Here is a 17,500-nt window from a genome sequence, read left to right on the forward strand (position 1 = left end):
AGCATTGATCAAACGCTGATTCACACATAACACAAACCTGACGAAAAAACGAGTAAAGGTACAGGATGAGTTCAGAGAGGCACATATAACACACATTCAACAAAGAGCCCGGCAGAAACGGCGACGGGTACAAGGACACCATCTCAAAATTAGACTCGAGTTATTGTAATGACTTCATGACTGTTTTAACTTACAATGCAAACGTCTAAGGATGGAAATGGTGTTACGGAGTAAAAGAGAACGTTTTGTTTCGTCATGGACGACAACCGGAAGCAAGAAAGAAGCAGAAACGGAGCTGTTTTCTGTTTCACCGTGTCCTGACACTCCCACATTTACACTGCTAAGTAACTTTTCACTAAAAAATCTTGGACAGACTAATGTCCTGTCCCTTCCGGTTTCCGTACGTGGCTTAATCGCGAGCTCAAGGTCCCTATTTAGCTCCCTAACACCAGAGGATAGACTTGAGAACAGCTTTTCCTCATATAGTCAAAGTTGACTGCTAACTTTAGGTATCATGAATTAAAACCAAACGGGAAAAAGACTCCGCCAGCAAATGACGCAGCTCCATTGCGTTTAAGGTTAGGGGGGAGTCCTTTAGGACCTTGTTGTTTTTAGAACCTTTTGATAGAAAATTCATTTTGAAAGACGGGAAAAGAGGTCATTCTTTGATCCATAACCGAGCAATGAAGGGAAATGGGTTCGCTTCTGGGTTGACGTCACAAATTTATTTGCATCGCTGTTTTTTAAAGAACCCCCAAAATGCAAAGCAGTCTATGACGTCAACCCGGTCGGTATTAAAACCCATTCCCCTTCATTGCTCGGTTATGGATCAAAGGGTGACCACTTTTTTTCGTCTTTAAAAGCAAATAAGGTACTGAATTTTCAATCCAAAGGTTCTAAAAACAACAGAAGTTATTCGGTATTAAGGGCGATTTCCAAGAATACATAAAGTGGAAAATTGTGTTGAGGTGATAGATACTTTAGCGCAAGGACGACGACGACGACGACGACGACGGCGACGAGAACGTTGTCTAAAAATATTATTTCCCGTTACTGTAATAATTTTGCGGTTACTCCAAGTCGCTCGACATGGAAAATGTGAGTGCAAATTTCAAGAACAAAACTGGTGAGAACAGTGCGGATATTCAGACAGAAAATTGAACAGTCATCGTCAGGTGCTCTCGTCCTCCAAATGACCCCAAATTAAAAAAAAAAAAAAAAAAAAAGAAAAGAACGACAGATATGACTTTATGACATATTACGGACACATGGCCATAAGGTGCTTTTTTATTGCACAAATTATCACAGAGCTCGGTTGCGTCCACGGTTAACTGATAAATCATTTGCACGTGCCTAAGGCACCACGCCCTTTATAGTGCATCCTCGTGTTTAAAACTGATTCATTCAACTTGATCACTATAATAACGGCAGCTGTGCCTGATTAATGATCTTTCTTAACTGATGATAATAATGATGATGATGACGATGATGACGATGAGAGTGAACGGGGTGTAAGAGGAGTTTCTACTGATGACACATACTTGCCATCCCGCTTGTGCACCATATTTAGTATCTGAAGAGTGGCGGCGATATCGTGTGGATCCATGCCAGTCGACTTGCTGATGCCTATAAACAATGCAAACGTTACATGGTCATGATTTTGAAATTTAAGAAGGCCTTTGTGAGGTCACTGCTACGACAAACTCTCCTTTGCCACTGAGGTGTTTGCCAATTTGCCAAAAATGCTCCGTTAAGATTCCCGCACAGTAATCGCTTTCCATGTGTGTTCTTCGTTTGATTAATATACTACCCGTAAGATGGATAGTTTTTTTTGTTTGCGTCTTTTTTCTCTTGGGGGATACGGCTTTCTAGAAGAAACCCGCCGGCGTGTCTTCAATAGCCCTTATGCATGATGACGTCTGACGAGCTGATTTCACCATCAAGCCTCGAATTCGAAAATCCAACTGATAAATTTTAGCTTGAGCTGAATCCTAGAGCAACAAACTTGCAAAGAAAGCCCACGTGCAAACAGTATTGTGCGTCAAAATGATGTGAATAATTTAGTGCAAACGAGGCTTGGCGGTGAATTTTTGAGCATGTGACGTCATCTTGCATAAGGCCTATTCAAAAACAAACATTTCATTCAAGATTTGAGCTGGATAGAACTGGCTATTGAAAGCGTGGATTAAAGGCCCACCTTCAACCGACAGGCTTTTAGACCATTTGCATTGTTCATCGCAGCTATGTGATTGGATGAATTTCAACTTTGGTTGGATTTTCATATATGAAAAGTGTTCCCCGGCACGTAATGCCTGTCGGGTGAACGTGGGCATTTAATAAGCGAGTTAAACTGAGTTTAATTCAGACTTTAAGGACGGTGCCTACTAATTCAAAGGTATTATTGAAATCCAAAAAGAAAATTGGGGGTAACCACGCACTTTTGGAAGATAATTAATCAACAATATTTGTAAAAAGCTTTGAAATACAAAGCAATGTATGGCGTTCTTTTCCAAACTGACGTTTAGTTATCTCTGAAAAATGCATGGTTACCCCCAATTTTATTTGTGGATACCAGGACTCCCCCTGCTAAGTGCTGCTTTCTTCGCATAGTTTTGAACCGCGCAGAAATATCCCTGTATTAATAAGCATCACCCATAGGAAATCTGAGAATCTCGAGATGCGCAGAACGTATGCGCCATAACAATAGTAGGCACCTTCCTTAACTCAGAGCTTAACTCTGTTTGTTGAGTAATGGAACGCGCATCCCGTCACCTCTGATTGTGACGTGTTTTTCCTTGTGGTCGTGTAGGTACTCCAGTAACACACTCTTCCAGTAGCTTCGATAGCTAATCAAACCAAGATCCGACAAAGGTTTCTCAGGGGAACCGGGTTGGCCTTCAATTCTTGACAACAGGTAACCTACAAAGATCGATGAAGCAATTAATTTCTGAATCAACAATTTGCGAAGCATCGGAGTATCACTTGGGCTGTGGTATTGTTATTTTGGTAAAGTAGTTGATGGCGCTAAGTGGAGTGCTGGCATCAAACTTCGCACAAATAATTCGGAAGGATTACTACGTCATTCTCGGTTGCCGTACAAAAACGGAAAGGGGAACTAAAGCCCTGATCCTTTATCAGTGCAATCTCGTCCCCGCTAAGGAAGCGTTACGTTTCGCCTTTCTCGGAGAAAGCTAAAAGCTGGCGAGCTGCACAAGGGGATCACGTAGGGAGCCCTGGATTGCCCGGAAGGTAGATTTGTAAATCTCAAAGGGCTACGGCGATTGAAAGTTTTTGTGAACTTACTGAAGTCGATAAGAAGCCGTCCATATCCTTGTCTCTGATAATGAGGCATAGTCATGATACACGACACGTTATACTTTTGTTGACAGGACTTTTCCTGTTGACAAAATTAACAGAAAAATTAATATCTAACGTCGATTTCATTATCATATGAATTATTTTTTGTGTGACAGGGGCCCGTTTTTCGAAAGTCCCAAAAAGCCAATTAGCTGTGAAACTGCGATCCGCTTGTTTTGAAACAATGTTTTTTGAACATGTTCTTCAGGAAACACAAAGCAAAACGATTGTGAAGTTTGAGGCCTTAAAAGCTCTTGCCTTTTAAGATACAGAGGGAATTGTGACACTTGAAAACGGGCTGCATTGGATCTCAAGCGGTACTAACGCATAAGTTGATAGGAATCACCGAAGAATTTGAGAAAGAATAGGAAATTGACCAAAACTTCAAGTTATGACGGTATCATGATCCACCGGCATAAAACCGAAGTTACTTTAGCCCAAGATCGCAAAGAATTGCCTATATGTGACTGGACCCATCTCCCGGCCGGCTTAAGAAGAAATGTTATTCGTGCGCATGTGCGCATGCGTGTTAGCGGGAGAGCGGGAGGGCGAGAAGATTCATTCAAGAAGACGCGCGAAAACACACCTTTGAGAAATAGCCCACCAAATGGCAGCCTTTCTTATCGTTTTTTGTCAACGCATAAAACAGAAATGGCTCTACGTCATAGTACAAGGTCTTGTGATCCAGAAAAAGCTTGGCAAGAAGGCAAAGGTTTTGGCAATAAATCTATAAAAAAAAAACAGATTAGCGTAGGTTATACAATCATGTACAGCTCTTTTACCTTTTTTGTGGAAGGGAGGGGGTTGTGCTTTGCTTCACGTGTGATACATAACCTGACACAGCGCAGTATATTTGGCAAACAAAATTTTAACTTGGAATAGGCCACTTTCAAGAATACCATAATTCTCATTGTTTACACTCCAAAATTTTGCATAAGAACTGTTTTTATTTTTTCATGGCACAACTAAGTCCCAAGAGAAACTGGCAAACAATGAGTATTGTGGTATTTTTGAACGTGGCCCATTTACGTCTGGAGATTCGTCTTTACACTCACCCACCACCACCAAGTTAACTGGAGCGCGCGACCCTAAAATTGCACGTCGCTAATAAAAGTAAACAAAATCGTGGTGAACGACTGACAGCGCTAGCGCAGTTACACTAAAGGAAAGTAAAACTAACCTTGTTTACGGCACCATCCACTTCAAATACAGAGATGTCATCTTTCCGGTAAATTTCGTTTGCGGGTGGGTGAAACCATTTACACTTGGTCTGAGAAATTGAGAAGTGTAGTTATACTAAAATCTGTCACTTACGCAGTCTTAGGATCAATATTTAACAATTATCCTGTGAAATCGCGCGGAATATCGCCTGATACTTAGCCCACGAGGCCGTAGGCCGAGTTGGGGGTGCAGGGATGGCGCAGTGGTGAGAGCACTCGCCTCCCACCAATGTGGCCCGGGTTCGATTCCCGGACTCGGCGTCATATGTGGGTTGAGTTTGTTGGTTCTCTACTCTGCACCGAGAGGTTTTCTCCGGGCACTCCGGTTTCCCCTCTCCTCAAAAAACCAACATTTGACTTGATTTACTTTCATTGTTCATTTCAGTTTACAGTGTCCCCAATTAGCGCTCCAGCGCTAGAACGACTAGACACTTAAATAAAGTTCCTTTCCTTTCCTTTCCTTTGGCTAAAATCGCGCGAAACACCACAAGACTGAGCAGGATAATTGTTTTATTATTCAACACATTGATGACAAAGCACAATTTTCTACGTTTATTGAGAAAAAAAGCTGGAAAAACTACCATTTTTCTCCGCGACATACAAAATTACGTATATCGCAGGATATCTGTTGAGTACGCACGACGAATATTGAGCTCGCTATAACCAGATTTGGACATTGTCACAAGTTGTCACATTGTCACAAGTTATCTTGGAAAGGACTGCTGGCCATTCTCGTCCACAGAGGCCGCGATTCTTTCGGTCAGCACCAAGAATAACGACTTCTGGTCTGGCTGGTTCCGAACCACGAAGTCCGCGAATCACGGATCTCAGTCCGGCTCGTATGCGCAATCTCAGAAATTTGAAAAAATTAGTAGCTGTCAACGGTTACCAAAATAGACCCCCACAGGGCCTGCGCGTATTTCGGAACCGGCCAGAGGTTGTTATTCTTGGTGCTGACCGAAAGAATCGCGGCCTCTGGGAACGAGAACGACTGCTGCCCAGCTGTAATTGACACTGCGCATGCGCCATCGCTGTTGTTTGCACTTATGCGGCAAAGAACATTGGAGATGTACATTGGTTTCTTACTCTTTTTCTTAAATTCCGGTCCCTATAGTTTAATCCTCTTCTTCCTAAGAGCGCCATTTATAGATTTTACTCTGTCAAACGTCAGACGATTTTACTTCGGGAACAAAAGGGTTAAACTCTAATGGAAACTCGTAATTGTCCAGATAAGTGCAACGATCAATTCTACCTTCCGAATGTACAGACACACTGTTGCTGGGTATTAAATCGCTTTCCCTTTTAACTTGCTGTTCTTTAGAATTACATTTCTTTCCCTTTATTTGAAAACCCACATCGAAAGCGAGTTCCTGTGGATTCTCATTGAATACTTCGTTTCTTTCACTTTCTACGGGGGTGTAAAGGCAGGTAACCCGTCAAGTCGCCTGAAAGCCAACCCGCCCGAAACTTTGTTTGTTAATTGGCCCCAGGCCCCCGCTGTTCAAACGATGGTTAGCGCTATCCGCCGGATAAATCACTATCCAGTGGATAAGTATTAGCGAAAGTAATGGATCCTTTTGAACAAATGGGACCAGGATGGCGCTTGTACTTTTCTTCTCTCGTGGTGGGATAAAATCACTTCAATTACTTAAAGCCAAAACGTCATACATTACTTAAATGCCTTAAGCTATTTAAACCGTGTCCTTAGTGTGATCGCGCAACTGGTTGACTACATTATGAATAATGAACGAATTAGTAGGTAACTGTACGTACCATGTGCCGCATTAAAATGCTTGTACTCTTCATATACTTGAGGCAAAACTCGCACAGATATAACTTTGGCAATCTGCAAGACCACAAAATTAACAAACGTTTCACCACTGACGCAAGAACACCGCGAGACCAGGTTACTCCGGATCCGCGGTTGGTCAATTTTGCAGACCGTATTCTTCCATTTGATTATGGATGATGATTGACCTTAATTATTAAGTATCTAGACTTCTCGCGCTGGAGCAATAACTGGGGACACTGTAAATTGAAATTTGCTAAAATGGACGAAAAACCAAATCAAACGTTGATTTTTGAGGAAAGGAAAGGAAAGGAACTTTATTCAAGTGTCTAGTCGTTCTAGCGCTGGAGCACTAAGTGAGGACACTGTAAACTGAAATTTTAATTTGTTAAAATCAATTCAAATGTTGGTTTTTGAGGAGAGGGGAAAACTGAAGTACCCGGAGAAAAACCTCTCGGTGCAGAGTAGAGAACCAACAAGCTCAATCCACATATAATGCCGAGTCTGGCAATCGAACCCGGGCCACAATGGTGGGAGGCGAGCTAGTGCTCTCACCACTGCGCCATCCCTGCACCTGAGGAGAGGAGAAAACCGAAGTACATGTAACTGGAGAAATACCTCTCGAAATCGAGAAGAGAGCCAAGAAATTCAACCCGCATGTGACGCCTAGTCTGGGAATCGAACGTGGGTCACACTGGTGGGAGGCGAGTGCTGTCATCACTGCGCCAGCCCTGCTCTTCCGATGTTTTGTCTGCATAAAGACGATACGATCCCGTTTGCGCAGTTGCCCGCCGAAAGAGACTACAACTATTCTTACCTAGCATATTCCTGAGGATACGGCGAAGAATACCACGTAACAATCTCATAGCGACCAAACTGTATAAGCGGGGGTGAGCGAGAACTGGGAACAAGGGTAGTCGTGGTGTCCAGATTCATGGCAGCGTTGGCTTTTTCTTGAGCCTGTTTAAACAGGGCGAGATCTTCCTCTGTTACTCCTGGAGGACAAATACGGGACAAGGATTTGAGTTACGGACAAAACAAAGATACGATGCATATGATAATCTACGACAGACAAAATCAAAGGTTTTGAAATGCTCAGATAGCTACAAGTAGTTTGGTTGAATGGAACATTTCACATCCACCCATGGCAATGTAAGGATATTAAATACACGCTATATAAACAAAACAACCTTCTCTTATGAATGGGAAACAACAAATATGCTGTATACTCTTCGTCATCTACAACCATATTCTGGATGTCAGACAATTCGCCCCCAAACTACCCCTGGACAATTCGCTCCCTTCAGAGATGGTGTCGCTAGGTTAATTGCCCAACTGGAATGCCCACAGCTGACCTGGCGGCAGTTGCTGCTGTTTCCTTGGTGACGTAGGTGAGAGTGGGGTCATAGGTTGAGTCTTACTGGATGATGGTGGCCTTCCTGGCCGCCTCTTGGGAGTTTCATCAATCAATTTTGCATCGTCCTCGACTTTTTTGCTTTCATTGGCCAATGGGCAGGCAGTAAGACTGCAAAGCAAAGTAATGAAAATTAATGTTAACTAGAAACTCACTGCTCTTTTACTGAACAATGTTTTGTTGGCTACTTTGATGCCTTCTGTGCACTAGCACATGCAAGATGCAATATAACACAAGGGGCAACAAATAAAACAGAATGTGTGTTATTAAAAGATGAGTGTATGCCCAAAAAAGAGCACTGTTTACTTTGAACTTAGTCAAATGGGTCTGTGAGAAAGAAGTTCTTGTAAATTGCATGGAGGCGAAAAAGTTTAAATCAACCAAATTATTTTGTATGATTTAATTGAGCAGATAACTTCGAGAATAAGTACATACAATCCAATAGATACAATCTAACAGATTAACGCTTTGGCAATAAACGAGTTCGTTTGTGATGACAACTGAAATATCTTTAAAGCCTTTGAGCAACACTAACATGCACCAAACACATACTCACCTCCTATGAGATGTGGATCTACCATTCGTATGTCCTGAGCCATCACAACCTGGTGTTGGACAGGTGCTTGACCTAGGTCATGGACAAACAAAAATTTGACTTACGTTATTTTGATTGATTTGCTATCAATAATAATTGTTATAAAAAAAAAAGATAGTGAGTAGGAATACTAGTTCTGAACCTACAGCCTTCCGCCTACCAGTTCACATGTTAGACCACGGTTCATTTACCAGGATAAACATTTAGCATCTACTTTCTTACAATAAAGCAAGCTATTATCCACAAAAGAAGCCTCGAAAAATTTGGGGATTCAAAAACATGGGAAGCCACTAATAAAAATTGATCAAGAAATTCCATTAATATCATTACAGAACAATGTTTTATGACCTTTAACTGGAACCCACACAAGCCCAAAACACTGACTTGTTCTCACCAGTTCATTCGGTAGAGCAACCTAACAGAACTGCCGAGGTCATGGCTTCGAACACTGTTGAAGATATTTACTTGAATGCCAAAACCACTTTTATGAAAATAACGTTTCCGTTGTCTCAGTATTAATGTACAAAGACCATTCTTTAACTTCGCATTTTTACATTATCTTCGTCCCAATGATACTGCCCAAATCAAACACAAAGACCTTTAAATGTAAAATAGATGCGGGACCTGGCAAAAACTTCAGAGTGACTTCCTGCTGCAATTTTTTTAAGGTAGACTGAGAGCAAAAGAAAAATACCATGAAAGAGGAAAGAATAGGAAAATACCGACAATATTTTCACATTCGTCACCTCCCATTGCTTTTAAATTCGGGCAAACATCAAAGGTGGTTTCATCCCAAAACTTTGGTGCAGACCTAGTGGGTTTGTCAAAAATTGGCGATAATTTGATACAAGTTATGGCTAAAAAGATATGGTCAGTTGCACTAGTAACATGTTCTGCAGATTACAACAAAGGCACCTACCCTTGAAGTGGAGCTTCAGCAGTTGAGTGAGGCTGGATTTTTCTGCGTGGTGGGCTTGTAATTGGAGTTTCTAGCACTAGCCCTTTTCTTTTTCTTCCTGGTGTTTTGACTTTACATTTTGAACAAACCCAGATCCCTATGACAAAATCAAAGTGGCTATGAGGCACTGAACTCGGAAAATGAACTATGAAAGGTGAAAACATTGAGCCATTAAATTAAATGGACCATTTTACAGTTTTACTTAAGTTACCCAGTTGTGATGCAAACCTTTGTGCTTTTCTAATGTTAATGTAAACTAATTAGAATTACGACAACTCAATTTACACGATAAAAGATCAATACAAGTTCACAGCCATTCATAGGATAGACATAGGTCACTGATCAGCAAACAACTATAAAATTTCGTTCCCAGGGTCTCTCTTCTTCCCTTCCCCAGCAGCAGGAGAGACAAGACCCTGGGAACGAGGTTGTTCACACTTATTAACTGGTCATTGACAATATTATGCAACAATAAAAAGTGTGGGTGCTGCAAAGATGAGTGTGGAGTTACTCTTAGTAATGTAGTAAAATGCCAGGAACATTTTTGTTTCATTCAGTGTCAAGACATACATATAGATTAGGCAGCAAATCTGACCCAAACAGGCAGTGGATGTATCGTGTACCAAAAATGAAAACTGTGACGGCAAAACGGCACATTACTGTAAATACAGCAACAATTTGTAAGAAATATTTACAGCTACAACTCCCAGTGAGGTTAAGAGGACAGTAAATTGACAAAGACCTTATAACCTGCAATTATGCCGTCCCTCCGTACGTTTGATAATCAATATTACTAGTAATCTCGGCCAAATTATTGAAGTGCATTCAAGTAAAGCAAAAGGGTAGGGAAAGAAACAATCTTTGAAGACCAAAGTTTGAGGATACAAGCATGTACCGGTACTTCTTCCGACAGAATTTTTTTGGAATGGGACTTAACTCAAATCCCACAGTTTCACTTTCTTCCTTAAAACAATCATTCAGCAAAATCAAAATTGTTGATCTGAGTTTCCAAAAGTACAATGATTTCATTTCAGTACTAAAAATCCAAAAAAAGTTCCTTCCCATGAGACATTGTTCCAAAATTCCTTCATTGAAAGTCCAGTTCCGTTCCTGATTTCAAAAGGTGCCCTCCAGCGAGACTATATTCCCATGAACCTTTTTCATGTTTTAAGTCCAAGTTCACCCATTCCAGGTTCAAAAATTTCAATTCATAAGCAAGAAGTCCAAGATTTCCGGGTCTGGCATTGTCAAGCAAATCTCTCCATCATCCACAATTAAGAACGAAGCACCGAGTTGGAAAACATCGAAAACTAAAAGCTTTGTCATAAAAACAATTTGAGCGAAAAACACAAAAAATTCTTAACCTAAAAAAACTGACACAAGCAAAAAGGAATCGAGTTACAATGGCATTGAGGAATGACATGTTGATCATTTCCGAGTTCACTCCAACTTCTTTTTCACAGCAAGTGTTCGTCTTCCCAAATGCCTTTCATTCAATGAAGTTATTCCCTGTTGGGTGGGGCTAGTATCTGCCAAGTGTTTCAAATTGACCAACCAGAATGCAGAATGTAATATGATCGCTATCAAGCTACAACTGTGCATGAGGTAAGTGGAGTTTATTTCTACATTTACAGCTTACTTTAGCAGTTAATTTTCCCACACAGTCTATAAATCGTATACCGAGCTTGAGTTGCCTGTGCTGAGTCTCACATATAGGGTCCCTGTTTTACCTTTAATATATTAACTGTTTAATCACAAATTAGAGTAAAGTTTACATAGAGCAAACAGAGTAGCATACTACATGCATCAGAACATCAATCCTTCTTTCTAAAATAAACCAAAGTCTGACCTGTTGGAGTTTCTGTCATGGGAGGAGACAAACATTCCATATGAAACCCTTTGTCACAAGCATCACAAAACAAAAGGTTATCCTGCAATGAAAAAGTCGCGTAAAGTTGCAACTCACTGACGTCTGTTGGAAGACTAAACCCAAAACCAATGGGAACCATTTGGAGTTCCAGTGTGGTTATTGTAACTATTTTTTATCAGCTTCGCCTTCTCACACACGACACCAAAATGAATGTTGGAATCCTTAAAAAAGTGAATTTGAGCTGCATGTATGTTGATGTTTCTCCAAAAACTGAACTCTTTTCTTGAAGAAACAATAAATTATTTATTCCTTTTGCTTGGGTTCAAAGGCTAGCCGTGGACTGAAAACAATCTATTTAAGAAATAAAAAGCATCTGCAGTGGTGAAATAATTTTTCACCTTTTTTCTGTGTCCAGATGACACACAAATATTGCTGTAAATACATCGTATATGCTCTAACCTCTGTATAACAATATTTATCGCCGTTATGTGGATGATACGTTTTGCTTATTCCACTCAGAACAGGACGCCATTGCATTTTTTGACTATATCAATAGTCGATGTAGAAAGAAATTGATCACGTTTTGCCCTTTTTGGCTGTCTTAATCGACAATATCCACCGTGGTTCCATTGTCACTAGTACCTTCCATAAGAACACCTTCACGGGTCTGCTCACCAATTACCTCAGTTTCGCAACTCTGTCATACAAAATCGGTCTTATCAGGACATTAATTGACAGGGTTTTTAAGATCAACAATACTTGGTTGGGCTTCCACAAGGACATTGTTAGATTAGTTTTCATTTTGCACAAGAATCTTAACCCATTCATCGCATCAATAAATGCGTCTATCGATATTTGAACACAGCCATCGACCAAAATGGCTTCACTCAAAATACCACTTCACAGGGTAAACAATACTTTTATAAGTTACCTTATTTAGGCTGTTTTTCTACTATAGCTTAAAGCAAAATATGTCGCCTTGTAAATCGTTATTGTCATAATCTTGACATCAAATTAGTGTTTACCACATTTAAATTAGAAATCTTTTCTCAGTGAAGGATTCTATCCCCAGAGAACTTTGTTCCTGTATGATTTATAAATTTGATTTTGCTTGCTAGCTGTAACGCTTGCTATATCGGCGAAACTGGTCGTCATTTTTCCACACGCGTCCATGAACATCTCGATCTCTTCAGACAAGTCCTCACACATCTTCAAACATTTACTAAGCTCAGAACATTGTTGTCAATCTTGCTTTGCGGATTGTTTCGAAATCCTTGAAATTCCGTCCCTACTAATTTCAACTTAAACTCAAGGAGGCTTAATGCATATAAACTGGGAAAAGCCTAATTTAAACCAACAAGTTCACCACGTCAACCTGACACTTGTGCTTTAGGCTCTACATCCTTTCAAACACTCTGTAACTCACTCAAATGTGGAATTCTTGTCACTTAATCATAATTAATTACGCATGTTTCACCAAGTTGTTACATGTATATAGTCCTAACAGTTTTTCAAATAGTCTGTAACTGACGATGACGTTCGTAACATTGAAACATGTCTTGGAAATTAAAAAAATTAATGTCATAATTTTCTTAAAGATAATATTTATATATAAAAAAAATGATAAACCACTCACAGCATTTCCAGCATCGTGACAGACAGAGCACACCTTGCACTCAATGCACTGCCAAGGTTCTTGCTTGATTCGTGCCGTCAACTGAGGAGAGTATTTCAAACAAGATGGGTGACCTAAAAGACAAAAGCTAAGGTCAGTAAAGTACAAAAATCCCCCACCATTAACCCATTACGCCCTCTGAGTGAGACTTAACAGATTTTACTCTGTCTAACACCAAACAATTATTTTACTCATCAAATGGGGGTGTCCTAGGCTGTTTGAGGTGTCAATGGGTTAAGAAAAAAAATACGACAAATGATAGTAACTTAAAAACCTTTGCTATGCCTGGAAAACAAGAGCTCAACAAAAAACTGAATCTTAAAAGGTAAATAAATACAAACTACATATATTATTATTTTTGTCATTTAAGCTCTTAGATGTTCGCATGTGACTTATCACAGCAATGCATGTACATGTACCATATCTCACCACTGTTTCCACAGTCTGCACAAGAAATGAGTTCTTCTTCTTCACCATCCTTGTTGCACTGAGCTGTTCCTTGGCAAAAGCCACAAAATATGCTTGCATCCACTTTCTTTTTCTTTACAGTCTAAAGAGTGAAGAATGATCTCATATTCAAATTCACAATCTTGTCCTCAAAGCAGGGTTTAGCCTGCTTGCAGGTGGTAGATGTTGTGGTTGCCGTGAAACACGCATCAGACGCCCCATTGGAAGAGCGTGGGGTAGGTCAGGGCTGGGTGACCAAAACGACTGGGTGGGGGGCGGGAACGGTGAGAAAAACCACCTACCCGAAAACCAGCCTTTTCTCGGAGGCTGCCCACTTTCTGTCGAGCTTCTGGTTAGATTTCACGTTACAATTACTGACCAATACAGTAAGAGACCGTAATAAAGCTGTCAATCACTTAAGCATGCAGTTGTAAAGAAACTTGCTCTGGAGTATCAAATGTAAACAAACCAGAAACCGCAGCAAACGATAAGGGGCGGTTTTGCCCATTCTGATTTCTTGCTCAATACGAAAAGTTTGAAAAATCTGGGGGGCCAAATTCAAGCAGCGAGAAAACAGTGTTCAAACAACTGTGGACACACTATTGGTGTACGTTGGATCAGATCGGCAATATTAATTCCTATCGAAAAAAGCCTAAGGAACCTTTTTTTAACTTCAAAAGGCAGAACATCAATAATATTACAATTATGATTGATAACGGGTCTAAATATCCGCAAAGAAACATATTAGATTTCAGTTTCTTCTGTTATTTTTCCATTACTCTTTTAGTATTTGAATTCAAATTAGTTGTGACTACCATATTTTACTACAATTTTTTCCAGTACTCCGTCTACATCCTTTTGTGATGCAAATGCTTCCGAAAGTTAATGACTTCGGTCAACGCATTCGCAAACGCAAATGCATAGAAAGTCAAACACAAACCAGTTGAAGACTATTTTGAAACTTGTTTGGTGGTTCGATTATCTCTGAGCGGTACTTTATTTACATAGAAGCAATCCGATGTAAACTCTCATTTTATGTACCTTAGAAGGCTGGTTTGGCTAGCCGAAATATATTTCACTCCGTTTCATCGGCTCCTGCTCAAAGTATTTACCGAGGAAGGCTGGTTTGGCTAGTTGAAATATATTTCACTCCGTTTCATTGGCTCCTGCTCAAAGTATTTACCGAGAAAACGTTCCTCCAACTCTCAGCGTTCCTCCGAAGAAAAACGAAAGAGCCTGCAGGTAAAAAAATCCTCTCGAATTTAAAAAAGACAGCCCTCTACTTATTGCTCGCTTCATATCTGTGGTTTCTCTTGCGTGACCAACTCTGACCATCAAACTATGTCATTGTTCTTTGATATCTACTTGACCAATTAGAAACCCTGCCCTGTGGTGGATTGGATTTGACTTTTGTCCTGAGAAATCATGGGTTTTCGGGCAGGCAGTTTTTTCCCCACTCGTCCCAGATCTTTCGACTTCCACCCCGCGTCCAATATGGTGACCGAAATACAAATTACCGCCTGGCAGGCAGGCTAAGCAGGGTTCTATCTAGGGTATTTGAGAGGTAGGTACCTCTGTTCATAACATTTCTCAAAATTGTGTCTCAAAATACACCAGATTGCATCTCAGCGCACATTTATTTCAACAACTTTCACGAGGGGGGGGAGGGGGAAGGGGGTCAAGTTAACTTTAAAGAGTGGGAAAATGTGATCAACATTTCCTGAAACCGGAGCCGAACATACTGGTAGTGGTCATCATCCACATATCCCGCCACTGCGATGGTAAGTTGGCTGAGTTCCAGTCTATCTCAACCTGACTCCAAGGGTGTTTGTCTGGATTAACACCAGTTTTCTCAACTCATCAAGACTACAAGTGACTCCCAGCTAGCTAGGGGACCGGATGAGCCTCATGTGGGTCTCCCTCCTGTTCATGCTCTCCCCCTCGAACTCAGTACAGAGTTCCAATAAAAACTGGGAAAATATTAATAGGTAAATATATAACAAATGAGCTTACTGATTCTTTTATTAGTTTTGCCAGGAGTTTATGTGCGAATGTTGTGTGTTAATAAAAAGACTGACAACTAACTTGTCAAGCAAACAATCACTTTGTTTTACTGAACAAACATACAAACCTTTGGCAAAGTTGGAAGTCGGTAAAATCGACCCTCTTTGATAAAAGCTTCGGATGCAAGTCCTTTCTTTAGTGACTCCTTCAGCCGTGTTTGAGTGTCATTAGGTGAATCCAAAATTGCCGCATGGTGTTGTGATATGTAATTACCAATCTGCTGTTGAGTACATCCATTTTCATCTCCGACATTTTCAAGAGCCTCCTTAATGAATTCAATGAAGTCCACAGGCTTTTGGATACTTCCCCGTACATGCCGAGGAACCTTAGCAGGGTCCTTGTATGAAGCTTTATCCTTAAAAACTACTTTCAAGACTTTGCCTGTCTTGACACATAATTCAAGCTGTTCCAGTGCAACTTGTGGGTCTAATCCATATACAGTTTCTAGAATATGAGATATTCTGTCCTCACTGGGCCGTTGCTTTTGTCCCTTAACCTTTCCTATCGCCTGAATTATCCACGTGGCATACTTCGGGTCAGGTTGATCTCGATCCCTCTCTTTCTCCTTATCCTTATCTTTACCAACAGAACCTCTTCCCCTAGCCATCTTTGAAGTGCTGGGATTTGACTTCCAAAATGGTTATGATTCTGGATGACAGAATAATAAAGTACTGAGGAAGGACACCTTTAAACATAAAATTGAGCTAACATTAAGTGAAATATTACCTAGGTTTTTAACTTAATTTGATTTAAACTTTATTCATTTGATTCAATGAAAGGGAAGGATACCACAGGTTATCCCCATCGAGGGTAATTCCACCCGCAGTCGGATGTAATTGATCAAAGGTTGATTTTGATCAGGGAGGAAAACCAGAGTATCAGGAGAAACACCCTCGGAGTACGATTGAGATTGACTGAAACTCAGCCTACATATGACCTCGTGGTCAAGGGTTGAACCCGGGTCGCAGAGGTGGACAGCACTAAAAGAGTTACAATACAGTACAATAAATGCTTAATTGACCACTTCCTGTAGGGGCTTTTCAGGGCCAATGAAACGCAATGAACGAAACGACAGAACACAAATCCCAACTAGTTGGCTATTAATTTCACAAATGCGGCCAAGAAGTTGAACCAGGTACTACCAGGAACAAATTCAACGAGTGGTCAGAACGAGTCTTGAACCCGGGAACTCCGGATCTCAAGGGAGGCGTCCTAACCACTCATTCCGCACTGCCTCCAGTTGCATACAGTGAATTCTTAACCTACGCATAGGAAGTAAACTCTCTCCTCGATCCAATGCTCTTAGGATATCAACCTTAATGAGGGTGCACTAATTTAAGTTTGCCACAAGTACCTGTATTTGATAAATATTCAGTTAGCATATTTAACAAAATTGTCTTTACCAAATTTAGGCTTTAAGTTACATTCGCAAGTACCTGTATTTGGTAAACTTGTCTCATAATATAAAGAATATAAAGAAACTTTATTACCAGCAGACCGTAGATCTTCAATCCTTAAAAATGCTGCTTACAATCATTTTCCTTGTGTGCTAACAACAACATAAATATGCTAATTCATTGAGCCAAATGTGCTTTCTTAACCTGTGACAGCTGCTGTTGACTAGCAGAATAATAATGTGGTAATTAATCATCTCCTCTAATCTACAAAATTAAAATTTCACATTCTACAAAACAAGGATGCATTTATCTTATGTCCCATTTTGTCTCATATTATGTCTTTTAAGAGTACTTTCATTAGACATTAGAAAAATGTCATATTGATAAAATTACCCTTAATAGATTTCTTCTTGTTTCAGATAGTTTAGTAGAAAAGGCTGATACAATAAAAGCACCTTGAGATGCTGAAACTTAGGGAACAACCTCATATCAAGTCAATGTTAGTAGATATAGTCAGATTTATTTTCCATGAGCTTTTACAAAAAAGGAATAAAGGAACAAAAACTTAATGACAAACAATATATTATAAAAACAAAAAAATCTTTACTTTGTGAAAAATATGTTCCTTTCATTCAGGCGATTTTGACAAGTTGAATTATTATTATTTCATCACTTCTTAGTCTAAAATATAACAAAATATTACACCGAAAATAC

General features: G+C 40.1%; 1 protein-coding gene across 4 annotated transcripts in view; it reads right to left on the reverse strand.

The window, feature by feature from the left end:
- The window catches only part of LOC138042645 (histone acetyltransferase KAT6B-like), a 21,622-nt gene that overhangs the window by 2,834 nt on the left and 1,288 nt on the right, over positions 1-17,500 (reverse strand). For 2 of the 4 annotated variants that reach the window (XM_068888591.1, XM_068888594.1), the window contains exons 2-16: positions 15,457-16,037; positions 13,308-13,428; positions 12,840-12,952; positions 11,183-11,264; positions 9,295-9,430; positions 8,337-8,408; positions 7,722-7,891; positions 7,184-7,361; positions 6,351-6,423; positions 4,538-4,627; positions 3,944-4,084; positions 3,304-3,397; positions 2,773-2,919; positions 1,542-1,626; positions 1-37 (exon numbers count right to left, since the gene is read on the reverse strand). The exon at positions 1-37 is cut by the window's left edge and continues 2,834 nt beyond it. In XM_068888591.1, coding sequence (XP_068744692.1) covers positions 1-37; positions 1,542-1,626; positions 2,773-2,919; positions 3,304-3,397; positions 3,944-4,084; positions 4,538-4,627; positions 6,351-6,423; positions 7,184-7,361; positions 7,722-7,891; positions 8,337-8,408; positions 9,295-9,430; positions 11,183-11,264; positions 12,840-12,952; positions 13,308-13,428; positions 15,457-15,996 — 2,079 coding nt within the window. In that variant the 5' untranslated portion in view covers positions 15,997-16,037. Of the gene's footprint in view, positions 38-1,541; positions 1,627-2,772; positions 2,920-3,303; positions 3,398-3,943; positions 4,085-4,537; positions 4,628-6,350; positions 6,424-7,183; positions 7,362-7,721; positions 7,892-8,336; positions 8,409-9,294; positions 9,431-11,182; positions 11,265-12,839; positions 12,953-13,307; positions 13,429-15,456; positions 16,075-17,500 lie in introns of all 4 variants that reach the window. The other 2 variants (XM_068888592.1, XM_068888593.1) reach the window with 1 other exon arrangement.

Source organism: Montipora capricornis, chromosome 3, assembly GCF_036669925.1.
Source record: "Montipora capricornis isolate CH-2021 chromosome 3, ASM3666992v2, whole genome shotgun sequence".
Lineage (NCBI taxonomy): Eukaryota > Metazoa > Cnidaria > Anthozoa > Scleractinia > Acroporidae > Montipora > Montipora capricornis.